This window comes from Pezoporus flaviventris, unplaced genomic scaffold (genome assembly GCF_033815535.1).
Source record: "Pezoporus flaviventris isolate CSIRO_AGI_PZ_B2104156 unplaced genomic scaffold, CSIRO_AGI_Pfla_v1 ptg000001l, whole genome shotgun sequence".
Classification (NCBI taxonomy): domain Eukaryota; kingdom Metazoa; phylum Chordata; class Aves; order Psittaciformes; family Psittacidae; genus Pezoporus; species Pezoporus flaviventris.
This window is the reverse complement of record NW_026892549.1, coordinates 4409447-4433842: the sequence shown is the minus strand read 5'-3', so window position 1 is coordinate 4433842 and position 24396 is coordinate 4409447. Positions and strand designations below refer to the sequence as shown.

Genomic DNA, 24396 nt, shown 5'->3' with positions numbered 1-24396 from the left:
GAGACAAAGGGTTGGGACAAACATGAAAGATTATGAGATGCTCTGAAGATGAACCCTGCCACATCTTGGATTTGGTAATGATAAACTCCATACCCCTGCTCTACTTGGTGAAACAGGTCAAACAGGTTAAAAATAGTTTAAAAAATGCCAATGAAATCTGTCTGCAGTTTGAGTTAGGCTTCACTTGCCAGTGGGCAAGAGCACACCACTGAACAATTTTCCTATTGACCCAGCTTAATTTTTGAGTAGGCTCCCAGAAAGGGAAGCAAAGAACAAATAATCAGACAACAGGCCAACAGTTACCAAATGGCCAAAATCAAAGAACAGCTTTTATTGGCCAAAATAACCAAGAAACCATTTTCTTTCAATAAACAAAACAATTCCCTAACTCAAACACTGGTAAATCTTTGCTAACAAAATGAGATGCTAACAAACCCACAAACTTTACTTTTCAGTTTCTTCCTCTGGAAATATTCCTCCTAAAGAAATTACATTTGTCTCCTTACCGCCTGCTGTGCCACCAGAAGAATGACAAAACTCTCATTTAGGACAAGAGAACAAACACATTGCAGGGTACCAGTGTGCCCTTTTAGACAAAGGAAAAGAAGCTGTTGGTGTTTGCAAACACTTTACATGCAAAGTGTCTGAAACTAGTAATTCCCTCTTTTCTAAGGATACAAACATTTTACTACACAAACTATAGTTCTGGTGTGTTTCTTTTTTCATCCCAGGACACAGGTACAGTTGTGGCCTATCTAGAGTGTTAAAACTCAGACTCTCCCTGCAGTTTATCTGTTAACATTTCTCTATTCAGAAATCATGGTAGTTAAAAATAAAAATGGCTTACACTGAGTTCTCAAGGCAAATGTTCATACTAAAACTCAGCATTTGCTCATGTCAGTAAAACAAATACCAGCCAGGGAAGGCAGGTCCTTGCTCTCCCTGGTAACAGAAATCTTGGAGGAAGGAAAAAACCTAGAGAAAATGTGCCTGGGGGCAACGCACCAGTTCCAATGGAGAAATTCTCAGTAATATCTTCACTGATTTTTCACTTAAGCGGGATACATTAACAGAAGCCATTAAAAAAAATGTGGTTAATAGTTATGTGAATCTGTTCAACTTAATGACAGAGGTGAAAATTTAACAAAAAGGCAAAAATCTTAAAAAAAAAAGTTTACCTATTTATACACTGTGGTTTGTGAAGCATGACACATATCTGCAGTGAGCAGCGTGCTCTGCACGTGTCTTCTGAGGTGGGTGAGAAGGGGCAGCTGAAGCACACCACTGCTGCAGCAGTGAAACACCACTATGGAACTAGGGAGAATGTATTTCAGCTCACAGGTGTTACTGACTACTATTGCTGCTGTGCACAGAACAGCACCCTGTGTTTTGACAGAGGAACTCCACTGGAAATGGAGAGCCTCCTGCCCTAATCTAGATATAAGTTTACAAAACATTTTGAGGATCTAACATCCGTACTACACCTTTTGTAAGAAAATAGAGAGCAGCTTTTAGCTGCAGTTCTTCTAAACTACTGTAGGAAGACTTTGCTAGCATGCTTCCTAAATTGGCAACCATCTGAGGTAATCGATGATGCTGTTAAAATGAGCATCTTTCATTTCTCTCCACCTGCACCAGGTGTTGCTTCCTTATTGAGTCCTCTGATTGACAAGTCGTAAACCACTTCCTCAATTTTCTTAACATCGTATTTCAGGCCATCGTAACGTTTCCTCAGGGAGTCGTTCTTCAGGTTGAGGAGACGGAAGCCAGAATCCAGCTCGTTGATAAAAGTTGAGATGCGGAGAGGGCGAGAATAGTCACCAGCCGTGACACTGTTCACTGCCAGTCTAGACTATGAGAAGACAACATGCAGGGAGAACATCAGTGGAGGAACCCACCCAAATCACATCCCTAATCCCATCACTTACTTTACCAAATGAAGCAGTTTTGTTCCAGGCAGTCAGATTATTTATCCTTAGATCTACTTTTCTGTTGACCGTGATCCTGGATTTTCAATCAAGTGACTAGCTTAAATCTTAAAATATCAGTGAGGCACCACTCTTGCACACAGAGGGGTGGTTTGCTGAAAGTTCAGATCGAGGCCTTGTGTTTCGTAACTTCCAGGAACAACTTGGGAAGCTTAGAAAACACATTATTTTTCTAGGTCAGTTTCAATCCAAAGCTATGCATGAGTATCTTCCTTACCAGCTCACTGGCGAGAGTTAATACACCAGAGAGATAGTCTTCAATGTCCAGGTGAAAGCCCCGCTCTCGATCAGCTTCAACTAAGATGAAAACCAGAGTGGTAATCAGGTGGTGCTGAACATGAGCAAACCCAGCTAGTTGCAACTGTGTTTGTTCACTGAGCTCATTTAAAATATCAAGATTATGAAATACTATTACAAAAGAAAAGTCAGCCTTTCCCTGCATGTGATGTAATTACTGCCTCTCCTCCACATTTTGATTTAGCGTATCATATGTCCTCAGCTGGACATGCAACAGGTTGTAACTGATCCAACAATAACTGAATTTACATCCATACACCAAAGAGGGTGTATGAGGTCTGGCTCAGTTTTTAGAAATATATTCTGGTTTTGGTTTTGTGGTTTTGGTTTGTTTTTTTTTAAATCCTTTGCTCTGGGAGCACACAATTCTCTTACAGCATAAGAATTTTATCTGCTTTCCACACTTTTACACACCAAAAAGTGAGAGAACTGAGCTTAATCTCTGCATTACTCTTTCGGTACATTTATGCAATTTGAATTAATAATCTACATGGAAGATTTCTTGGGAAGAAATGAAGTTCTGCTGATTCCCTATACCTCTGAAAGCTATGCCTAAAAAAGTCACAAGGCTTTTCTCTTTGTTAGAATATTAACTTACTCCCAAGTATTTCTGCAACAGCTTCTCGGGTCACTAATGTTTCTGACTCCAAGTAGACTACAAATGCTGCCAGAAACACCAGCCGCTGAAGCACAAACCTCCAGTGCTCATGAAATCTGTTGAAGAAAACACCAAGTCAACATATACGTAAGTAACATCTATTACTGAAGAGCGAGGCAACAAGCATATGTTATGTATATGTATATATGTATAACATTATGTTTTCCACCTTTACACGTAGCACTTTGTGATATTTTTGGCCTATCTAAACAACACCAGCCTAAAGGCATCTCCTTGGTGCTCCAGAACTTCACCCCAGGACACCATGCTGGACGCTGGCATTCCTTCTTCCACCCCTCACACACCTACTCGGTTCATGGAGTTTTTCAGGTTGCCGTGCCCACAAGACAACCATCTTCTCTCCCATCTTCCCTCAGCAGATCTGAGCTGACAAGACTCTCGTCCTTTGAAATGTTCTTGCTAGACACTGTCCCCTTCTGGCAGCAGCAAAACAGAGGTGACAACTTCATTTTGTATCTGCAGTATCAAACAGCCATTTCATGACAGATTTGGAGCTGTTTTCAGACATGCCCCAAACCTAGCAAATTAACTGAAACTAATGGACCAGCAAATGCTCTGCTCCCAGAAACCAGAAGCAGCTCCAACAAAACATCATTCCTAAAGTTTTGGTTTTCTTTTTTTAAAAAATTTCCAGAATGAGAATTAAATACTAGATATTCTTTTAGTGAAATGTTACAAATAGTGTTTGAGCAAAAGTTTTTTTTATCTGTGCTGCTAAAAACCTCACAGTCCTCTACCACAATTTGCTTTTCAAACAGAAAGAAGCATTCAGACCATAAATCTTTAAATCATTCTTCCAAAGTAACAATGCCAACTATGCCCAGGCAATTCTCATTTCCATGTCTGGCTGTGTGTGATCCTGCACACCTGTAATACTGATCAGCAGGAAACTTGGTCTTCAGAGAGTCCAGCTGTATTTTCACTGTACCGAAGTGTTCACGAGCCTTCTGACATTTCTTAGGTACTGAAAAAGAAACAGCGCAACATTCAGTACTTGACAGAGAGCGAGTTTGTGTAAACAGAGAGTTTTCCCGTGTTGGCAGTACTATTTACACTCCTTTGTTGTCCAAGAGAAGTCTACTGACATGTGGAATCAATCTAAGAAATTCTCATTTTCACACCAGAGTCACACAGGTAGAGGAGAAACACTCCTGAGTTCCACGCTGTCTAATCTGCTCTAGTCCTTAGTTTCAAACTTGAGCCAAGATCCCCCAGTGTTATTTAAGAATCACTGCTAATCATTACTACTTCTATGAAACTTACGTCATGGATGAAGAACCCATTCTGTAATGGGCACTGACAGAAGAAAACTCTGCGAAGGTCACAGACCAAAAGGCAATGGGGGATACAAACAGATGGAGGCAGGAATGGATGAACATAAGAGTCAGTGTGTTGTTTCTCTGTGGAACAAAGGCACGTGGTAATACACTGAGCAGGGTGGCAAACGAGCAATGCTGGAGGAGAGATGAGAAGTAGAGATGGAGAAAGGCTGGAAAGGACACTGAGTGCGAGGCCTCATCTGAAGTAGGAGAGGAGCAGTTTTGTCTGAGGGTCTGTAAATATGCAAGAGCTGAGATCATGGGAAAAGTTATCTGAGGGGCAAGGGAGGGAGTCACAAGAGCAGCGACATGGTTAAAGCCCCATGCTATGAGCCCATCCACCCATCCGGAGTGGATGGGATGCGGACTGTGATGCAGAAAGGCGGGCATGCCAGAGATCAGGCATGAGCAGATAATGGGACATTTTAGGTTCTAGCTGTGTGGATGGAGTGAGAGGAAGGAGTGGCCACCTGGGCTGTGCAGGCTTTATAAAGAGAGAAACAAGATGTTCTCTCTTGCAGTGGTTTAGAAGAAAAAGCAGCCACTAGACCACAAGCAATAGGACAGCACTACACACAGCAGCTGGCAGGAGAAAGCGCACACACACACTGGGCAGTGCTGCCAAACAGAAAAGCAACTTTTCTGTCTCAATTTTAAAATCTTGGAATATTTTTTTCTTATGAATAAGACTTAGGTTAGATGAGGTGCAACATCCCTTCAGGAAACTGCTTTTCCTGCTTTCAGAGTGATGTATTTGAAGAAACTGGGTTTCAGCCTGACCAATGGATGTTATACCTCTGCAGAAAAATGGTCCCTTGTTTATGTGCCACCCACTGCCACCTCCCGTTTATTGACACAATTTACAGCCACACTGCTCCTGCAGCACCAAGGCCCTCATCAAACCACTATCTCTTAACTGAGGCCTTCTCAGAAATCCTGGTCACAGACCAAGGCAGGTAGGTCACCCTGGCAGGCTCTCCTGCACTTGATGTACAGAAGCAAGGGAAAATGTAGAGTCCTGCATCTGGTCAGGAACAACCCCAGGTTCCAGTATAGGTTGGGGAACGACCTGTTAGAGAGCAGGGGAGAGGGACCTGGGGGTCCTAGTGGACGACAGGATGACCATGAGCCAACACCGTGCCCTTGTGGCCAAGAAGGCCAATGGCATCCTGGGGTGCATTAGAAGGGGGGTGGTTAGTAGGTCGAGAGAGGTCCTCCTTCCCCTCTACTCTGCCCTGGTGAGACCCCATCTGGAATATTGTGTCCAGTTCTGGGCCCCTCAGTTCAAGAAGGACAGGAACCTGCTGGAGAGAGTCCAGCGAAGGGCAACAAAGATGATTAAGGGAGTGGAGCATCTCCCTTATGAGGAAAGACTGAGGGAGCTGGGTCTCTATAGTTTGGAGGAGACTGAGGGGTGACCTTATTAGTGTCTATAAATATATAAAGGGGGAGTGTCACGAGGATGGAGCCAGGCTCCATCAGTGGCAAACAATGATAGGACAAGGGGTAATGGGTACAAACTGGAACACAAGAGGTTCCACTTAAACTTGAGAAGAAACTTCTTCTCAGTGAGGGTGACAGAACACTGGAACAGGCTGCCCAGGGAGGTTGTGGAGTCTCCTTCCCTGGAGACATTCAAAACCCGCCTGGACACATTCCTGTGTAACATTATCTAGGTGTTCCTGCTCCGGCAGGGGGATTGGACTAGATGATCTTTCGAGGTCCCTTCCAATCTCTAGCATACTGTGATACTGTGAAGCTAAGATTAAATAAGATGCATAGAAGCTAAATCAGAAAGTTCTGATGGATGATTTCTATCAAACAAGCCCTACCAGAGTCACTTAAGTATACTTAAAAAGCTTCTTTCAATTAATAATGCACAACTTCTATTAAAAAAAAAACAACAACAACAAAACAAACAAAAAAGGGGGGCGGGTGGGGGGGCACTTAAAAAGAAAAGCTTCAGGATGCAGAAGGTGAAAGTGCTCTGTGTGACAGCCAGAATGAAAGAGACGTGTGAAGCTCACTGACAGCCAGCCTTTGAGCACCATCCTCAAACTGTGATGTCTGCCTCAGCTGTGTCAACCATTACCTAGCATTTGACGACAAAGTTCTGCCAAAGGAACCTGTGACAAAAATAAGCAGTCTTTACAGGAAAGTTTCTGACAAGCGCTCAGTGATACACACATAGCCTCCCAACTTCAAGCTATCCTCTTGCCTCCTTGGATACCACCACTGATGTTTGGCTAAACTTGACATAATGTAGTTCAAGAGCAAAGACATATTAAGCTGACTTTCAGCCTCTGAAGACCCTATCTGTCACTCAGATTCATGTCAGCTAACAGCAGGCTGCAGCACACCCTGCCCTGAACAGCTCTCCCTGCAGTTCTCAAATTCCATTTTGGACAGGGAACAGAGGAAGCTGAAGGAGATCCTCTAACCCTGTTCCAGAGGATGATGGCCTGAGGCTCTGCTGGTTTTCCTTCCCTTCCCCACAGCTAAATAAAGACTACAACTGCAAGTGTGTATCCCACAGCAGAGCACAGTCTCACGCTCAGTGTAGAGAACACAGTCAAGTCAGCACCACCAAACAGCTGTTGTCTGCGGGTAGGTGTCTGCCCTGCAGTAAAAGAGGTTAGATGAAAACTCAATGAAAACAGATTTAACTAGGAGGTATTTTAAGCTCCTGGAGAACAGAGGAAAGGCACTGGGAGGGCGAGACAATGTTTCAAATACCAACTAACCCATATTTCTATTAATGGAGCTCACTCCATCCCCTACCCTTCTCTTTAGCAGGAGGGACTGCTCAGCCTGGTACAAATCCCTTCCCTGTTTTCAGTAGTTCTCTGTCGCCTCCTTGAGTTTTCATCACTCTGTTTCAACTGATGATGGAACAGGAATTATAAACGACCAACCAACAGGCTGGGGAAGAAAGCTGACTCCCAGGTGACAGGGTACAAGAAGCCCTACAGCCTCTCTTGGCAGCAGCACCAGCTTCAACCAGCCACAGCAACACAGCTGCAGCCACCCAGCATCATTCACTACTCTGTCACCCGGGAACTTGTAGTAGTTAATAGTATTCTTGCTTTTTTATTAGTTTCCAGTTTATTATTTAATATTTTAATAGCTCAATATAGATTATTGATAGGATTCATGGTTTTTCTTATATCTTGGAATAAATAAATATAAACCTGTTTGCTGATGACACCAAGCTGTGTGGTTCGGTTGATACCCTGGAGGGAAGGAATGCCATCTAGAGGGACCTTGACATGCTTGTGAGGTGGGCTGATGCCAACCTCATGAAGTTTAACCATGCCAAGTGCAAGGTCCTACACCTGGGTCGGAGCAATCCCAGGCACAGCTACAGGCTGGGCAGAGAAGAGATTCAGAGCAGCCCTGCGGAGAAGGACTTGGGGGTGTTGGTTGATGAGAAAATGAACATGAGCCGGCTTCAGTGTGCGCTCACAGCCCAGAAAGCCAACCCTATCCTGGGCTGCATCACAAGGAGCGTGACCAGCAGGTCGAAGGAGGTGATCCTGCCCCTCTACTCTGCTCTTGTGAGACCTCATTTGGAGTATTGCGTGCAGTTCTGGGGTCCTCAACATAAAAAGGACATGGAACTGTTGGAACAAGTCCAGAGAAGGGCCACGAGGATGATCAGGGGACTGGAGCACCTCCCGTATGAAGATAGGCTGAGAAAGTTGGGGCTGTTCAGCCTGGAGAAGAGAAGGCTGCGTGGAGACCTCATAGCAGCTTTCCAGTATCTGGAGGGGGCCTATAGGGATGCTGGGGAGGGACTCTTCATTAGGGACTGCAGTGACAGGACAAGGGGTAACGGCTTCAAACTTAAACAGGGGAAGTTTAGATTGGCTATAAGAAGGAAATTCTTTCCTGTTAGGGTGGTGAGGCACTGGAATAGGCTGCCCAGGGAGGTTGTGAATGCTCCATCCCTGGCAGTGTTCAAGACCAGGCTGGACAAGGCCTTGGGTGATATGGTTTAGTGTGACGTGTCCCTGCCCATGACAGGGGGGTTGGAACTTGATGATCTTAAGGTCCTTTCCAACCCTAACTATTCTATGATTCTATGAAAAGTCTTGATACTACAAAGTCTCGCAAGAACTCTTTTGCAATGAATAATCCTCTCATAGCTACAAGTCATTGTTTATCCCTTTTTAATCTACTAAGGAAGTATCATTTCAGTTTCTTAGTCAAATTTTGGTACTGACTCAATGAGATGCTGTTGAAAAGCCACACAGACATTTAAGCACACTATGCTGCAGAACTACAACCACAACCAAATAAAACTGCAATCTAAATACGTGACATCTGACAAGCGCTACTTACCCCTCAAACAATCCTTCTGCTAACTGACATTGTATTATTTTGCTGTTAATCTTTCTTGATTTGCTTTATTGTTCTTCTAAATGATGAGAAACAGACAGGTCTATTATCATGAGCTAATGCCTAACCTACTAGGCATGTATTTGTTATCTTTGGTATTACAAGAATTATAAGATTAGGCTTTTTTTCTGGTGTTCACTTTTAACTCTTCTAAATCTGTTCTCAGACTCTGCAAGTTCCAGGACCAGCTCTCTCCCCTCAAAAAAGATCAATGGAAAATACACTGAGCCAGACAAAGGTCTCCACTATTCAATGCTGGAAAGCAATCCCTGAAGTTGATACCCACACAAAACAACATCCACAGGTTTTCCAGCTTAGAAAACTGAGTTTATGCTTGTGTAAATTAACCAATGATCAGCTGTAATCTTTACCACAGACAGATTCCCTAAGCAGGTGGGAGCTTCACTTGCCAGCAGAGGTCAAACCTCAGGAGTTGCATGTTGCTAAGCACATACCCTCTCAGGGGCCAGAGAAATCCCAGGCCACCAGCAGGCCATCAGGCTGGTAACAACCACTCAGCTCTGCAGGTGAATAAAGCAGCACCTGCTGAGGTTTATTCTTCTATTCACCTTCAGAGAGTGCCTTGACAGATTTCTCCTCTTCCTAAACCTTTCTCAAGAGTTTCCAGGAAAGTCAGGATGGTTCTGTCTTCTCAGGAGATGTTCGCTGACTTGAAAAAAATAACTTTTAAGTCATATATTTAAGGAAAAAAACCCTGTTTATTCCAGTAGTTTTGCCAGTGAGTTGAAGAGTGGGGATGGAGGAAGCAGAAAGAGCACATCTGGCACCTAGGTCTGTAGTGCTGTTCTTGTGCCCTGCAGGAATCAGTCTGGCCCAGAAACATTATGTCAAAAATCTTACACAAGTTTGGACTGAAAGCAAGGAATGAGGCTCCTTACAACCCAAACCTCAAAACCAGCAGAACAATTCCCTCATGTATGGCAAATGTACATCAAGGACAACTACTGCTTTATTGCTGGTCTTTGCAAATTCCCCTTAGATTTTACAGCACTGGGCAGATTTTACATACACACAGAGTCAGTCTCATACAAACCAGACTGGAGACCCCCTTTCCCTCACTATCCTGAGCACTCCCAGAGCATTCAGGATCACAGCTTATTGGGGGATAGGGTGAAGAGGTGAGGAAGGCAATACAAAGGCCACCAGTTGATGGTAAAATTACGAGAACATAAAAATCCATGTGCACATCGCTTTAAGGCAATCCTACATAGGAGCCAATGCAACGGCCCAGAAAGCGAACACCTCTAAGAAAAGCACGCTCTCCGGCACCGAGACAGCGACACAGCTGACAAGGGATGGGGGAAAGGGAAAAAGCGGCTCTCCCTGGGGATGCAATGGCAGCTTTTCTACTCGCATGGCTCGAGAACTCCCAGCTGCGCCCTTTTCCAGCCCCTGGGAAGCCCACTCAGGACACCCCGCGAGCGACCACACGAAGCCTGGGAGAGGGGCGCCCGTGACAGAGGGACCCGCTCGCCTCGAAGGGCACTTCCCGCCCCCCAGCGGCTGAGGGCGGCCGTGCGGGACTCACTGTCCTGGAAGCCGGTTCCCTGGTGCACGCCCTGCAGCAGCGTGAGGATCTCCCGGGCCGTCTGCTCCAGCGCCTGCACCACCTTCCGGATCTCCTGCGGGGACAGGCAGCGTCACGGGAGCACCGGACGCCCCCGGCCCGCCCCCGGCCCGCCACCCGCGCGCCCGGCCCCGCGCGCACCTCGCGGATGTCCTGGTCGGCGGTGAGGACGCCCTGCAGCGCGATGAACATGTCGCTCACCGACATAGCGCCCGTCCGCCCCCTCCCGCCGCTGGGGCCTCCCGCCAACGCAGGGGACCTGCTATGCCGTTGGCGCAGGGGCTGTCCCTCGCTGAGCCTGACCGCGCCGTGCCGGGCTGTCTAGCGCAGCGCCTGAGCGGCTGAAGGGGACAGCGCTGTCCGTGTTTCAAGCCCCTCTCCAGAAGGCCGCCGCTGCCGTGTGGGAGTTGCCACGCGACGTCATGCGGGCGGGGGCCGATCCGCAGCGCCGCGCACCGTTGCTAGGAGACAGCGCGCCGCTGTTCTGCACCTGCGCGCCCTCGCCGCCGCGCGACACCGCGTGCGAGGGTAGTGACGTCCTTCCGGCGGCGAGGGGGGTAGCATGGCGGCGGTGGCTCCGGCCCCGAGCCCGTCGTTCCTGGCCTTGGAGCCGCAGCTGCAGCGCGAGTTCCAGCAGAAGGTGCAACGGGTCCGCAAGAGCCGTGCGGCCAAGGTGAGCGGGGCGGAGGCGGGCGCGGGGCGGGGGCGGCCCGGCGGGGCAGGTCATGTCGTGGCCTGACGCACTGCTGTGTTCCGCAGGAGGAGCTGACGCCGGGCGTGGTGTACATTGGGCACCTCCCGCGGGGGCTCTGCGAGCCGCAGATGTACCAGTATTTCGAGCAGTTCGGGACGGTGACGCGGCTCCGCCTCTCCCGGAGCAAGAAGGTAACGCGCCTCGGGGAGCTGTGCCTCTCTCGGGCAGCTGGGCACCGCCGCTGCAGTTCCATGAGCGGGCAGAGGGGGGCTCCGTGCTCGGGTTGGTCGTCTCCGGAGTAATGGTTCCGAAACGGGACCCGGGCTGGTGGCGCGTGCGGCTTTCGTTGTTTCTGCGCTGCGGACAGGCGGTTTCAGCGGTACTTGATGTAGTCCCATTTTTTCTGTGAGTAAGTACACTTGCGTGAGAAGTGCTGCCAAGGTACACTAGTTCAAGCTGCAACGTGGAATGTGATGGGAAAGACTCCGGTTTAGCTTTCGTGGTGTTTTATGCTCAGTAAGTTTAACTTCTTCTAATTTCTGGGTCTGTCATCGTATCATAATATTGCTAGGTGACCTTGGTGACAATCACAGAATGACAATGATACAGGGCAGCTTTTTTGTAAATAGGTATTGACGAACAGTTTGTTTCATATGCATATGCTGATTTAGGATTAAATCCGGTGCTTTAAAGTGGAAGAAGGTAGATTTAGATTAGATATCAGGAAGAAGCTCTCCACTATGAGGGAGGCGAGGCACTGGCGGAGCTGTGGCTGCCACATCCCTGGCAGTGTTCAAGGCCAGGCTGGACAGGGCTTGGAGCAACCTGGTCTAGTGGGAAACGTCCTTGCATCTTTCTGAAGTTACTTGTGGTCAGCTGAGAATGGGTTGCGACAGTTCTTCAGTTATTAAAACATTGGCTCATATTTCTTTCTGTCATTGTTCACAGACTGGAAATAGCAAAGGCTATGGATTTATAGAGTTTGAGTCTGACGACGTGGCCAAAATTGTTGCAGACACAATGAACAACTACCTGTTTTCCGAAAGACTGCTGAAGTGTAAGTATAAGCTGAAATGTAAGGTGATTTTCTGCGGGGCTGAGTTTTTCTTCTTTCTCTGCATGTGTATAGAACACAGGCTTTTGGTCACTGCTACTGTTTTGCTCAAGGCTGATAATGCTCATTGTGTAATTTTGCAACACAATCTGAGGGAGTGGTGGGTTTTTCTGCAGAGACAGTTGCTGTAATGTGGAAATTCCTTATAATTTGTAACTGTGTCGGTGTAGTTAGACACAAGAGGCTTTTTTAATTAAAATATTAATCGACTTAGGGAGTTCGTCAGGCATGGTGACAGTAACACTTGGGTTATGCGATACATATGCAGCAACTTTTGGAAAACAAGTTTATCTGACTGTTTTCTGGGTGAAAATAAAAACGTGCTCTTTCCATCCATCCGTCCCCAGTCTCTTACTGGTGGGTATTCAGTTACTTTCCATGTTCTGTATTCACAAAACATGGTACAAGTGCTCTGCAGTAGGAGTGGATGATGTTATAATGAGGGCTAGTCAGGGTTATGTGGGTGCGTGTGGTAAGCAGGGTAGCTCTGCTCTAACCTGATGCCATATGTTCATGGTACAGGTCAGTTCATAGCTCCTGAAAGGGTCCATGAAAACCTCTTCAAAAACAGCAACAAGATATTCCGGAAGCCGTCCCAGCCTGCGGTCAGGCGGTACAATAGGATACGTTCACTTGTTCAGAAGGCAAAGATGACAAAGCGGTTGCTGCGGAAGGAGAAACTCTTACGGAAGAGGCTGGCTGAAAAGGGGCTCGATTACGACTTCCCAGGATTTGTAAGTTGGGCATCGTTTCAGTGAGTGTTTTATGCACATCATGTTTGCTGTGCTCAGTACAACAAAACCACATGTTTTGTGTAGAACTGATAAAAGGGCTGGAGCACCAGGGAGATGTTCTTGTGCTAAGAACTGTATAAGAGCTCCTGGAAAGTACTGTAGTGGTCTTGCTGGGTTGTACCCTGTGTGTGGGTTTACTTTTAGAGAAGCAAATAACAGCAAGGGGAAGACATTCCTTTTATTCTGGTAATACGAACAGTTCAATGTTCTGTGATTTTACTGTTTGACTGCAAACCACAGCAGAGTGACAGCGCTTAGCCCAAGCCCTGTGGGATGCTTTGGCAGTGTTGGCATTTGATGGCAGGTCCATCCCCAGACCCTGCCTACCCCAGCCAAGCATAGTGCTGGTTTGCAGAGTGCTTGGGTGAGGTACTTCTATTTTAAGCAGTGCTGTTAACATGGTATTATTTTAAATTCACATTAGCAGCTTTTCTTATGTTGTTTGGGTAGTTTTGTTCAAACCAGTTCACCCCTGCAGCACTGTCAGTCATTTTATTCATTGAAACCTAATTGCTGTAGCAAATTTGTAGTTACGAAGCCCATAGACTGTTAAGTGACTGTTTGTGTCTTCACACAAGGGTGTTTGTAGTGACCCACACCTGAAGTGTCTTGCTTCCTAGGTTGCACAGGAGCATTCCTTAAAGAGAAAGAAAGTTAAAACATCCAAGGAGTCAGAAGTTGACATTTCTTTGAGCAGCCAGGTAAGACCCCACAGTCCTTGTGGTGCCCAGCACCGTGCTCCACCATTCACACTTGGGTAAATGTTTCAAGTCTGCAGCTGGTATCTTCGTATTAATTTCAACACCTGAAAACCTTGACATTGTTTGCTTGATTTTTGTGTCAAAAGTAGCTGCTTCTGGATGTATTAACACTCCTGAACTGGGGAGGGTGGTTGGATCTTCTCAGTTCTTTCTCCCATGGGAACATTTAGCAGCAAAGGATTCTTCTCAGCATATTGTAACTAGCAGTGCTTATCCCAGTGTGCGTCCAGGCACCCTGCTATTCAGCAATAACTTGAAGCTACAGAAACACAGGGTGCTGGGGGCAGTCACCTCTACACCCTGTATGCCCGTGCTTTAAACTGGTACAAAGTCTCTCTTTGCTGGCATCCTTCTGTTGGTCTGTGCTATGTTATAGTATGAACCTGTTTTGACCAAAAGGAAGTTGAACCATTAACACAGTGTAGTGCTGTCAGTCCCCGTTTGCATGCTGCACTGTCCCTTCTCCCTCATGCTCTCCAGGCGTGGTATTCCAGTATATTGAAAACTAATGCCAGCTAGAAGTAGCAGTAAGATGAAAGCTGAGGTCATCAGGACTGAGATTTGGGATAGTGGCAGTCTAAACTGCCTGTAAAGTATTGCCATTTCTGTTTCGTTTCATCATTGTTGTGAATTTGGCTTTGTGTTGTTTTTTTTTTTAATGTTGCTGGATTTATTTGTGGTAATTGGGACGGGACTGGTTGTGAGTGCAACAGCATAACTCCTACATTCAGACAACTAAGTTCTGGGAACTTACCAAGGTATTGAAACTGGAATGTTTTGGCTCTGCTGTGGGCTTGAACGTAGCATTTCTGTTTGTTTGGTTGTGAGTTTCTTTTTCCCGTTTCTTTTCTTCTTGGTGCTTTGAGTCAGGAAATACGAAGTTTAGAAAGCAAATGTGCAAATTGGCATGTTAGAAGATGTGAATTACTTTAATTTGCCTTTCGCATATACCTTTTGAAGTTGATGCTTTTGTCTGAAGGAATAATGTCTGCAAAAATAGCTGCTTATAAAAGGAAAACCGTTTTCCCTAATGTTGAAGTTGTTAAGGAGAGCTGGACTGAGGTGCCTTGTGGAGACTCTCTCAGGCTTTGCAGTGAATTATGTTTTTTTGATCTCCTCAGGATCCTACCCCAGTCTGTACTCCAACAGTGCTCGAGCGCCGGAGAGCTGATCAGGTGGACGGTGATGCAGAGGACAATGAAATAACTCTCAAACTGCCCCCTGCCAGTACTAAGAATAGTGTGCCAAGAACAAAGAAGCAGCCAAGAAAAAGACCAAACCTGAAGAAACAGAAATAGACTTAAAATTTGGGTGGCTGTAGCCACGTTTTTTCTCATCTCAGAGTGGTTGAGTTGGTGTTTCTAAAGGTTCTGCTGCCCTGGTTTGGTTTGCCTTGACTAGACTGTTTCCGTCTTTCCTAGGCAAAGGATCCATTTACAAGTCCTCTCCCTCCTGTTTATCTGTCATCGGACCCATGGTCTCCTCTGCCTTTGAAGATGTTTTTGACTTTGTGCTCACAAGTGCCCATGCTGTGACATGCCTACAGTCAAGCCAGAACCTTCAGCTAATTCTTTAACTTGTCTCTAGCACTAGCTGTATTGAAACAATCTGAGGCTGTCCAGGCAGAGCTTGCTGATGCGGGCTCTATCTTACATTTGTAATTAATTATGGGTTATAAAAACCAAAAAGAAATTAACCATTTTTCAGCTGCATTGGCTCTTGGTAGTGGTTCTTCTGCTTAATTGAATGTCTGCTTTTCTTATGAGTTCTCACATATTTACCCAAATAGAGGGTAAAGGTTTTGGTTTTTTCCTAAGGAAGCCATCCCTTAAATTTCATCTGCTGTTTGTGCTCAGTCAAGATCTGCCTCTACTGTCCAGGGCAGAGGCAGAACACAAGCTGCCTGAGTGAGACAGTGCCTTTCAGCCCTGCTTTCAGCAATGCCTGAGAAACTTGGCCTTTGCCAAGGTGTGGGGTGGTTGCAGAAGTCTTGGAAAGCTGGGATTAGGAAGGTGGTGAGAAGAGGCAGAGGAAGATGTCTGCAGTCACTCGCATTCAAGATTCCCATTCCTTTCCCTATGCAGGCAAAATATTTGTGTTTGAGTAAACCCTGCTGGGGAAGATGCAGGGTGGCTGCTCTTTTGGCTGGTGGCTTAGCCAGAGTCACAGGTATGCTTTCATTCCTCAGTTGTGTAAAAGGCATTTCACTTTGCCAAGGTCCTAGTCATGCACTGTCGTGTTGCTTTACCTCTGGGCTGAGCAGGCAAAGGTAACTTGCTGATTCTGTGGGGCTTTGTCTGCCATAAGTGTGCCATTGCCTGGTTGAGAAAATGTTCAAGGACTTGCAAAGTGCAGCTGCTTTTAGAGGTACTTGTTGCTGAGCTGCAGAGACAAACCAAAGGTGACAAATAGCTTATGTACAGCTGTCCTCGGAGCAAGGCTGAGAATGCGCATCAGTAATCAGAGCAGTATGGGGTTTATTATTTCTGCTGTCCTTTGGGCTCTGCAGCACCTTGTCCCTGTATTTTAGTGTCACTGCCTGCATCTTCTTGTTCAAAGGTGATAAGCACATTGCAGTATTGTAATAAGCCTCTGGATGGGTGAGACACAAATGGGGTGACAGGTTTTTGTCGTCAGTTGTACGAGTTCAGAGAATTGAGTGTAACTTTGTTGTGCATCAAGATTTATCCCTGTTCCAACATAATCTGTCACAGCTGACTGCAGATAGTCAGTCTTGTTTGAAAATGCATCTTTACTGTGCAGTTAGAATTTGGATTTTATTGCAAATGTGAACTTACAGAAATTCCAGTTTGCATTTTGTGGTATGTACTTAGCCTTGACCTTTGCTTGTCTGAGTTGAAATGTTCTCTACTGCTCTTGGCTGAAGGTCAGACTTGGCAGAAGGCTTCAGAGGAAAGCCCAGGTAATAATAACTGGCTGCTCAGGTAGGCAGCTGGCACTAGTTCCTTGGCTATTTTGAGATGAGGGCTCCTGGCAGAGGAGAAGAAATCTGAACCATTGGCCTGGCTAATTCTGTCCTGCTTGGCCTGATCACTTGAATAATCATGTGATTGTAATGACATTTGCTCAGTAACTCAGATTAGATCATTCTCCTTTGTTGCTCTAAACTGTTGAGGAAGCCACCTGGATGAGAGCATCTGCATCAAATGCATGTCACCTTGAGCATGCCAGGGAGATCTTTTGGCCAGCTGCATGGTCACTGACTCTCCTTGCCTTTTAATAGCAGTGTTGCTGTCTACATCTGCAGGCTTTGTTCTTGTTTAATATGAAACAGGCAGAGTTCGTACCTGAGACCCCTGGAAAATACATCCTCAGCTAAGCCTTGAGATAAACATAATCAGAGTGGTTGGCAGGAGTTGCTTATTGGGTAGTAACTGACATGCAGCTTTGAAAAAACTTTTTTACTTTGACTTCGTACAGCAGCAGGAGAGAAACAAAATGCATCTGCCCAGGGTGGGCAGTTTTCCTTCAAAATCCCTATTCCTAACTTTGTGTTGTGCCAATACAGATGGCTTTTCGGTCCAGATAAACTGGAACGTGGCTGCACTTCTGCCTGCGGCTGTATCTCCCGGGTGCAGCCTGACAGCAGGGGGCAGCACACTTCAGTTGTATGGAGAAACGCAGGACAAGGTCTCCTGGAAAATGACCTCCCGGATTTATACAGAAACTTGTCTAGTCCCGGCAAGTGTGGAGTGACTGGCTGCACTGGTGTGACTAATGCATCTCTGAAGTGATTTAAGAGTATGAGAGAAACCTGAATATGTATCTTAATCAAATCTGCCTGTTTCTTTGGTGCTGCTACAAATATTCCTTTCAAGGCTGTGGAGTTAAAGCTGCTCTTAACCAAACCTGATTTATCTAGAGTAACTTACCTAGTGCAGTTCCAGGTTCACTGAAACTTAAGCAGCTCCATTCCCATACTTTCCATTCCAGTCCTTTGTCTTGCATTTTGAACCTGGAGTTGCTTTCTTCCTACTCTGCTTCTGTCACTGCGTTACTCTGTCCACTGTTCTGCCCCTGCCTGGGAGCCTGTGTCTGCTTGCAGCTTTCTTCTGTGTTTGTGGCTACTTTTCATGCTGCTGCCTGTGCCTGGGCTATATTGTCCAGCTGCAAGAGCTGCCAGGGACTTCCCTTCTATATGTCCCTTGTAAAGGTTTGTGCCTTTACGCTGGCACCCTGCTTGCTGTTTGCTCTCCATATTCACATGGCAGTTCAAGACCTTGATGGGTCTTCCTTTAATTGAGATCAGCTTAGATGGCAAAGCAAGGAAGCACAATTCTGTGTTGCTTGAGTAAAGCACAGTAATATGCAGGCTACAGCAAGGAACTCTCAGCAGAAGGGAAGCTGTTCTTGGAGACAATTTCTGTTTTTAGGCTGCCTGTGTTATTAATATACTGCTTGTCCTGGGAGCTGTACATAAGCAGAAATTCAGACACCTGATACTTGCCAAACATACTTTCCGTAGCAAGTGGGCAGACATGCTGTGTCATGAGTTCTTAGTCCTTGCACTGATTTTTATTTCTCAGCTCTCCAGTCGTTTTTTCATTCATATGGGACAAACCCAAATCTCCTGGCCACTGTTTTGGGGGCAGGCTATAAGGTGTTTTTACTGGGACACTAGGAGTGCTGGGGCTTTGATTTCAAGGCATGACTTGCGTTTCTGTAATAAGTGACTGGAACTGGTTCACTGCACACCTATGTATGTAGGACTGTTTTCGAGCTTCAGGCATGCCTAGGTGCCAGCACAGTCTGTTAATCTACGCTCATTTATTCTGATTTCTCTCTTTTGCAGAGAGAGCTTGCAATGGGAGCTGGGCTAAGGAGTGTACAGTATTTCCCAGCACATGAAGCACTGGCAGTAAAACAGGCAGGGGGAAGCAGAATTGGCTGCAAAATAGAGGGGGAAAAGGAATGATGAAGCGAATGCTCATCTCTAGAGAAAGACATCGGTGAATTTGGCAGTGTTTGACTGCTCAAAATTAAAGATGCAGTTGGATTGGGGTTTTTATTTGTTTTGCCTGTTAGATATGCTGTGGATGCCCAGGCTGCACAGTGCATCTGGAGTGTGCTGCAAACCATGGCACAAGTGCTAGTGCTTGCTCATGAGCCCTGAGTGGAGGAGAGCAGGCTGGGCAAGTGACACATGCTCTTGCCAGTAACAGGCCTGTTTGCTTGCATACCTGGCTTTTAAAATAGCTGCAGCCGCGAGGAGTGAGGCTAAAACTTGTTTGCAATTAGCTCATGGCTCAAGAGAGGATTTGTACATGGCTCTGAGGGGTGGCATCTTCTCCTCTCATAGTAAAGCACCAGTGAGGCTGGGGAGAGCTCTAGCAAACTCCTTCCTTCTGAATGCTGGGGTGCTGGGTGCTCGCTTTGTCTGTGTTATGTAGCCAGCCAGGGTAGGGCTGCATTGTGTGAGGTGCTATGCACATCCCTGCGCTGGTCAGGGTGTTGCAGGTGGAAGCCAGGCAAGTGGGTAACGAGTATGGCGGATGTGATCTCCATTAGGTATTTTCCAGGGATACTCATGGGTCCTTCTCTTGGACCAGACTCCTTCATTGTCCAAGATGCTGCTCAAACACATCCTGCTTTCCAGAGTTTACAATCTGACCCACAGAGTCTTGAAACATCCCTCTCTGGGCAGCAGTAATCTGCACCACCTTGGCCAGAGATATGCAGGGGACCACCCCAGAACTGAGGCAGTAGGGAATGACATTCAGTGTGTCACCCTGCTGCCTGACACCACTAATCCAGGCACATCCCTCCCTGCCCAAGGCCAGCAGCTGTCAGAGCAAGCCAGGGAAATGGTTAACTGCATGAATGAGAATTGCTAAAGGGAAACATTTTCTCATGCAGGGTGCAGCAAGGCCTCTCATCACTTCTCCTATCCAGCTTTAATTAAGCATATTGTAAGGACAGAGATTCTGGCTGCCCTGGGAGGCTTGGACTGGTTACATACCTAAGTGTCTGTGGCCAGTGACTGTGTGTATCTCCTGTGCTGGGAAAGGATAAGCTACAGAGAAGCTCCTATGTTAAGTCTTGACTCTGATCAGGGATGCAAATGCTGGTTTATAATTGTCTTCAAATGTGGTGTTGAAGAGAAGAGACGGGATTCTGAGGTCGAATGCTACAGTGCTGTGAGACAAGTGAGGTGGGTGTCTGCAGTGAGCCGTGGGCACTGGGGTCATCTCATTTCTGTGGCTAGGTGTTTGACCCTGCACTTGACCCATCACGTGGAGTCTAGGCCCTGGCACGGATCTGAAACTTGTTTAAAAGGGAAGAGAACAACAAGCAAAACTGTTTTTTAGGACAGTGATCCTGGAAAGCCCAGGGTTTTTTTCTGTGTTTTTCCAGTGCTGACCAAGATGAGAGCTTGGTGAGCAGGCACAGACCTGGAAATTGGGCTTCTTGCTCTGCAGTGCCACTGTGCACTGCTGCACTGTGCACAGTCCACAGCTCCACTGCTGCCAGTTTCCTGCAAGTGCTTGCACAAACCCCCAGGTTGCATGTATTTTGTTTTCTTTAGAACAAGCAGGGAAGTAGAGTTAATTCTGTCATGGTGGCTTCGCAAGGCTGGAAGTGTTGCTCCATTTTGAGAGTGCAGGCAGTACCTTGCTTGCTGGATGTACTCAGAGTCACTGAATCCAGCATGCCTGACAGAAGGCAGTGATGTGCTGGGGAGCGAGCAGGGGTCTGTGCCAGCCATGCAGCAGCAGCACAGCTGCTTTGTCACCTGCAGCATTTTTAGTTTTGTTGGTGTGAGAGCTGGAGAAGATCCATTGTGACTTTAAGGTGCCGGGCTGCCTTTGCAGGTCTGCCTGTTGGAAGGGCTGTGTTCATCTGCCTGGAAGCCATAGGCAGAGGAAATGTAAGACAAATCCATCTGGCTTTTCCCTCAGGTATCCCATACAAAGTGGTTTATTAGCTGGGCAATGTTTAAAGTGTGTTCTATTGAATTGTATCCTGAAAACCAAGCCCCAGGGCTGGAGCTGCTGAGACTGCCAGAGCTTTCTGACTGGGCTGGCAGGAGCTATTCAAGTGTAAAGCATGACTTTCAGAGGCAGTATGGATTCTCCCGTGGCAAACCTTTCTGTTGGCATATTGTCAATGCAGCCCCATCAGATGAATCATAGCCAAAGATTTTCTCCTGAGAACTACTAGCTCAGTCTTTTTTTCCCCATCAGTTCATAATTTTACAAGATTAAATACTGCTGTGTTAACACATAGTATAGGTTCTGTTAGTCAATTGTTATTTGGAGCTGGTGATTTGGACAGTTGGGTTTGAGTGGGCTGCGGTATATGTTTGCTGTCTTGCCATACAATGTTATCCCTTCAGTGCATTTTGTAAGAGCTTTCATTAATTTCTGTAGAAGTCTGCATTTGGGGTGAAGGGTGACCTAATCTTTAAAAGCATCTTAATCCACTTAGACACCCTTGCGAAGCTCAGCATTTTTTCCTTGTCAGGAGCAGACTGCGTTCCTAACCTTGATGTGTCACTTTCCAGTTGGCTTAATATTTGGGTGATAATAAAAAGGAAATGTTTTTGAAAGATTAAAAGAATTCATGCTGCTAAGGTATGTGCATGTGTGATGTGCAAATATAAAAAAAAGATATGAGCATAATTTTAAGTGTTTGGGTGGTAGAAAAATGATAAAATAGTACCCTCAAGTGACTGTAGAGAACAAGCACAGGAAGAGGTAAATCCATTTGAAAGGGTGTAAATGGGGAATTATGAGGGAAGAGGAAATGGGGCTGAAATGTTGCTTAATGTAAACTTAAGTGCAAGACAAAAATAGGACTCCTGTTAGTTTGACCTGAAAATGTCTCTTCACAGGGGCCTGAGGGCAGCCAGGGAAAATGTGGTCTCTGATGTCAGTACAAGACCTAGTGTCTGTGCCTTGTTAAGATTAGAGATCTAGGCTTGGCTCAGGAAGGGTGGAAAGCTGTTGCCAGCAGCCTGTGTTTGATTTTTGGGGGGGGTGTTGTTCAGCTCAAACTCTGGTCATGAAACAAAGTACACCACAATTAACACTAATTGGTACCTTCCTTGACGTTTTGGCTGGGTAGCATGAACTCCCTGGAGGCAGTCACTCCAGGCCAGAGGAGGAGGCCCATGAGGATGTTGCATGGCTCACAGGACCTTCGTGACAATGGGAAATCTTGAATCGAACCCAGTTCACACTGCATGAGGACTACCTGCTTTGTATGTGGTGTTTCTCCCTGGGTGGCCAAATTTCTGCAAGGAGTGAACACATGCAGACATGCCCATGTGCACACGCTGAGCCTTGAAGCCATTTGCTCACTGCCCTTCAATCAAAACCTTCTGCTCTCGCATTTTGTTTTCTGTTTGGTGACTGAAGCGAAGCTTCATGTGCCTTCACATGAGAGCTAAGTGGGTCAGCAGGCTGCTTTGTTTGCCTAGCTCTCATGTGGAAAAAGCCCACCGCAAAATGCTGAGGCTTGGCAGGAAAGTGCCAATTAAAGATAGCAGTGCAGGAGCATATCGTCTGAGTTGAGAGTGCTTGAATCTAGGCCTGTGACAACGGTCATGTGCAAAGGAAAGAACGAAGAATTATCAAGTTCAAAGTTGAGCTGAAGTAGCTAGTGCTTTCCCTGTTTCAAGTATTTGTTCTCGCACAGGATGGACAAAGAGATTGTTCCCTGTTTCACAGGTAGGGTTAGTAAGGGGTAGAGGAGGTGAGTCCATGCCAGAGTGGGATCGATGGCTCTCAGAAGCTGGATACTTGGGCTTCACCCATGCTGTTTGTCTCTGTGCCAGCAGCAGTCCAGCCTTCTCCTTAGCACTGCACAAATCTGTTCAGGTGATGTGTGCAGGAGATCTAAGTGCCAGGAGATGCCAAAGGGAGCGACATCGAGTTGAGAGTTCTTCTCCGCCTTAGCCACACAAGTAGTCATAAAGGAAACACACCTTTCTAAATCTGCATGGTGGTGTGCTCAACTAACTTTAGGGAAGCAATTCATGGACAGCCAGGCTATGATGCTGCTATCCCCTGCTGTCATAGGCAGCTACATCATCATCCTGTCATTCATATATGAATGCATTTCTCCTTGGTGCATTTGGCCCTCAGATTCCCAAGCAGATGTTGTGCAAAAGGGCCCTGAGGAAGGGAGAAGAGCAGGTCACTCAGGTAGGGTTGGTATTTTTGCTGAAAGAGAGCCTCTCTTCCTCCCAGTCCATCCTTTTGCTTTCCAGTAGTTTTGTTTTATTCATCTGTTTTTCTGAAAGACTAGGGTTGCTAAACGAAAGCAATCCTTTATTTAAAAAGGATTGCATCCTTTATTTAAATGCATCCCTTTATTTAAAAAAAAAAAGCTTTCTGGCTTTACTTTGCCCTTTCTTGGAGCTTTCTGTGCCCTCACTGATACCTGTAAGCTGATCCCATTTCCTCTTGCAAATGGACTGTGCTTTGTTTTGCACATGTATTGGTACACACCTCCAGACCTTTTCAACAAGCAGAGAACAGTGTGCTTTGCAGGTGGACTGATTAGAGAGATACGTGCTGCTTCACCAGGAACAGTATCCTCTCAGGAGATGGATGTTCCTACCTTTCTGCTGCACTAGTCTGTCTGTGTTGGAGATTGACGTGTGAGGCAGGTAAGTAAATGGAGATCTCTCAGAAGTGAGAGCACAGTAAGAAGCACCTTTATTTAGGTATGTTATTTATAAGGATATTGCCAAATGTTTGCTGTTATACCACTGGAGGTGAAGTCCTTGTTCAGCAGCCATGTGTGATGGTAGCAGCTCCTCTAGCAGCTACTGCTCTTTTCTTCATTTAGAGAGTCTTTTCTGCACCCTAAGACTTGGTTACAGGTAGCACAGTCATTACCTAACTATGACTTCAGAGAAGCTGGAATACCCATGCAGACTGCATTCCATACGGCACCTTTGATCTGGTTGCCCTTGGGGTACCTTGACCTGCCTTCAGTGGTGGGCTTCCACTGAGAACTGTCACAGGCAATGTATGCAGAGGTCTGCCATAGATGGTGTTAGAATTAATGCAGATTGATGTCCCTGTGAAAGCTGATGGACTTCACAGTATTACCAAGAGCCTCCTCTGAAATGTTGTGAGACTCTTAAAAATAAAATACCCATGAAAAGGCAGTGTTTTGTTAAAGAAAGCAGGATGAAGTAAGTGTGCAATATAGTGGGTGATACAGAGCAATACTATATGCACTAGCATTTAATTTTAAGAAACCTAAAGGGCAAGGATCAGAAGAGTGCCTTCACTGCCTACTTTTAAGTACTTAAAACCCAAGACCACTGCATCTCTCAGTATTTCTGTATGAAGCTTTAGACTCCCAGTGACCCTCAAATCACCAGAAGTAAGAATCTGTGTAAAAAAACCCGCAATTATATTGGAAGGCAGTATTGAGAGATTTCCAAGGGCCTCTTTTTTGTAACACTGAAAAGAATGAATTCATGACAAATGTGTAATGCACAGTTACTGGCTTCTTACTAAAGCTAAATAATATCGCTTCTCCTAATTCAACTATTTGTTCCATTTTTATCTCTTTTTTTTTTTTTTTTTCTCAAAACGGAATATGATGGTATTTTAGGTAGCACAGAGAGAACTATCTAGACTATCTGAGCAAACTTTTCCTGTAGTCCTGATGGATTCAGCTGAAGTGGGATAACTGGTTCTTTATTAATGCACTGATGATCCTACCTAGTCATCAGCTGCCGTTGAGAGACTGCAAAACAAGAGAGGGGTGAATGAC

At 45.9% G+C, this 24396-nt stretch overlaps 2 protein-coding genes and 1 long non-coding RNA gene across 3 annotated transcripts; 1 reads left to right on the top strand and 2 right to left on the bottom strand.

Moving 5' to 3' along the window:
• Positions 1-1179: 1179 nt before the first annotated feature.
• TSN (translin) lies at positions 1180-10497 on the bottom strand. The gene is made up of 6 exons (XM_061466245.1): positions 10414-10497; positions 10234-10327; positions 3832-3928; positions 2884-2999; positions 2206-2285; positions 1180-1852 (listed from the first exon to the last, which is right to left on the bottom strand). The coding sequence occupies exons 1-6, from the start codon at positions 10477-10479 to the stop codon at positions 1616-1618; spliced, it is 690 nt and encodes a 229-aa protein (XP_061322229.1). The 5' UTR covers positions 10480-10497; the 3' UTR covers positions 1180-1615.
• On the bottom strand, positions 3991-6172 carry LOC133275972 (uncharacterized). Its single transcript, XR_009745752.1, has 2 exons — positions 6028-6172; positions 3991-5267 (listed from the first exon to the last, which is right to left on the bottom strand). It is a non-coding gene; the product is annotated as an uncharacterized LOC133275972 (long non-coding RNA).
• Positions 10498-10817: 320 nt separating the features above from the next.
• Positions 10818-15345, top strand: NIFK (nucleolar protein interacting with the FHA domain of MKI67). Its single transcript, XM_061464606.1, is given in 7 exon segments — positions 10818-10945; positions 11032-11157; positions 11915-12023; positions 12603-12814; positions 13495-13575; positions 14757-14907; positions 14910-15345. Coding segments are annotated over 7 exon segments (837 nt in total). The 5' UTR covers positions 10818-10834; the 3' UTR covers positions 14957-15345.
• Positions 15346-24396: the final 9051 nt, after the last annotated feature.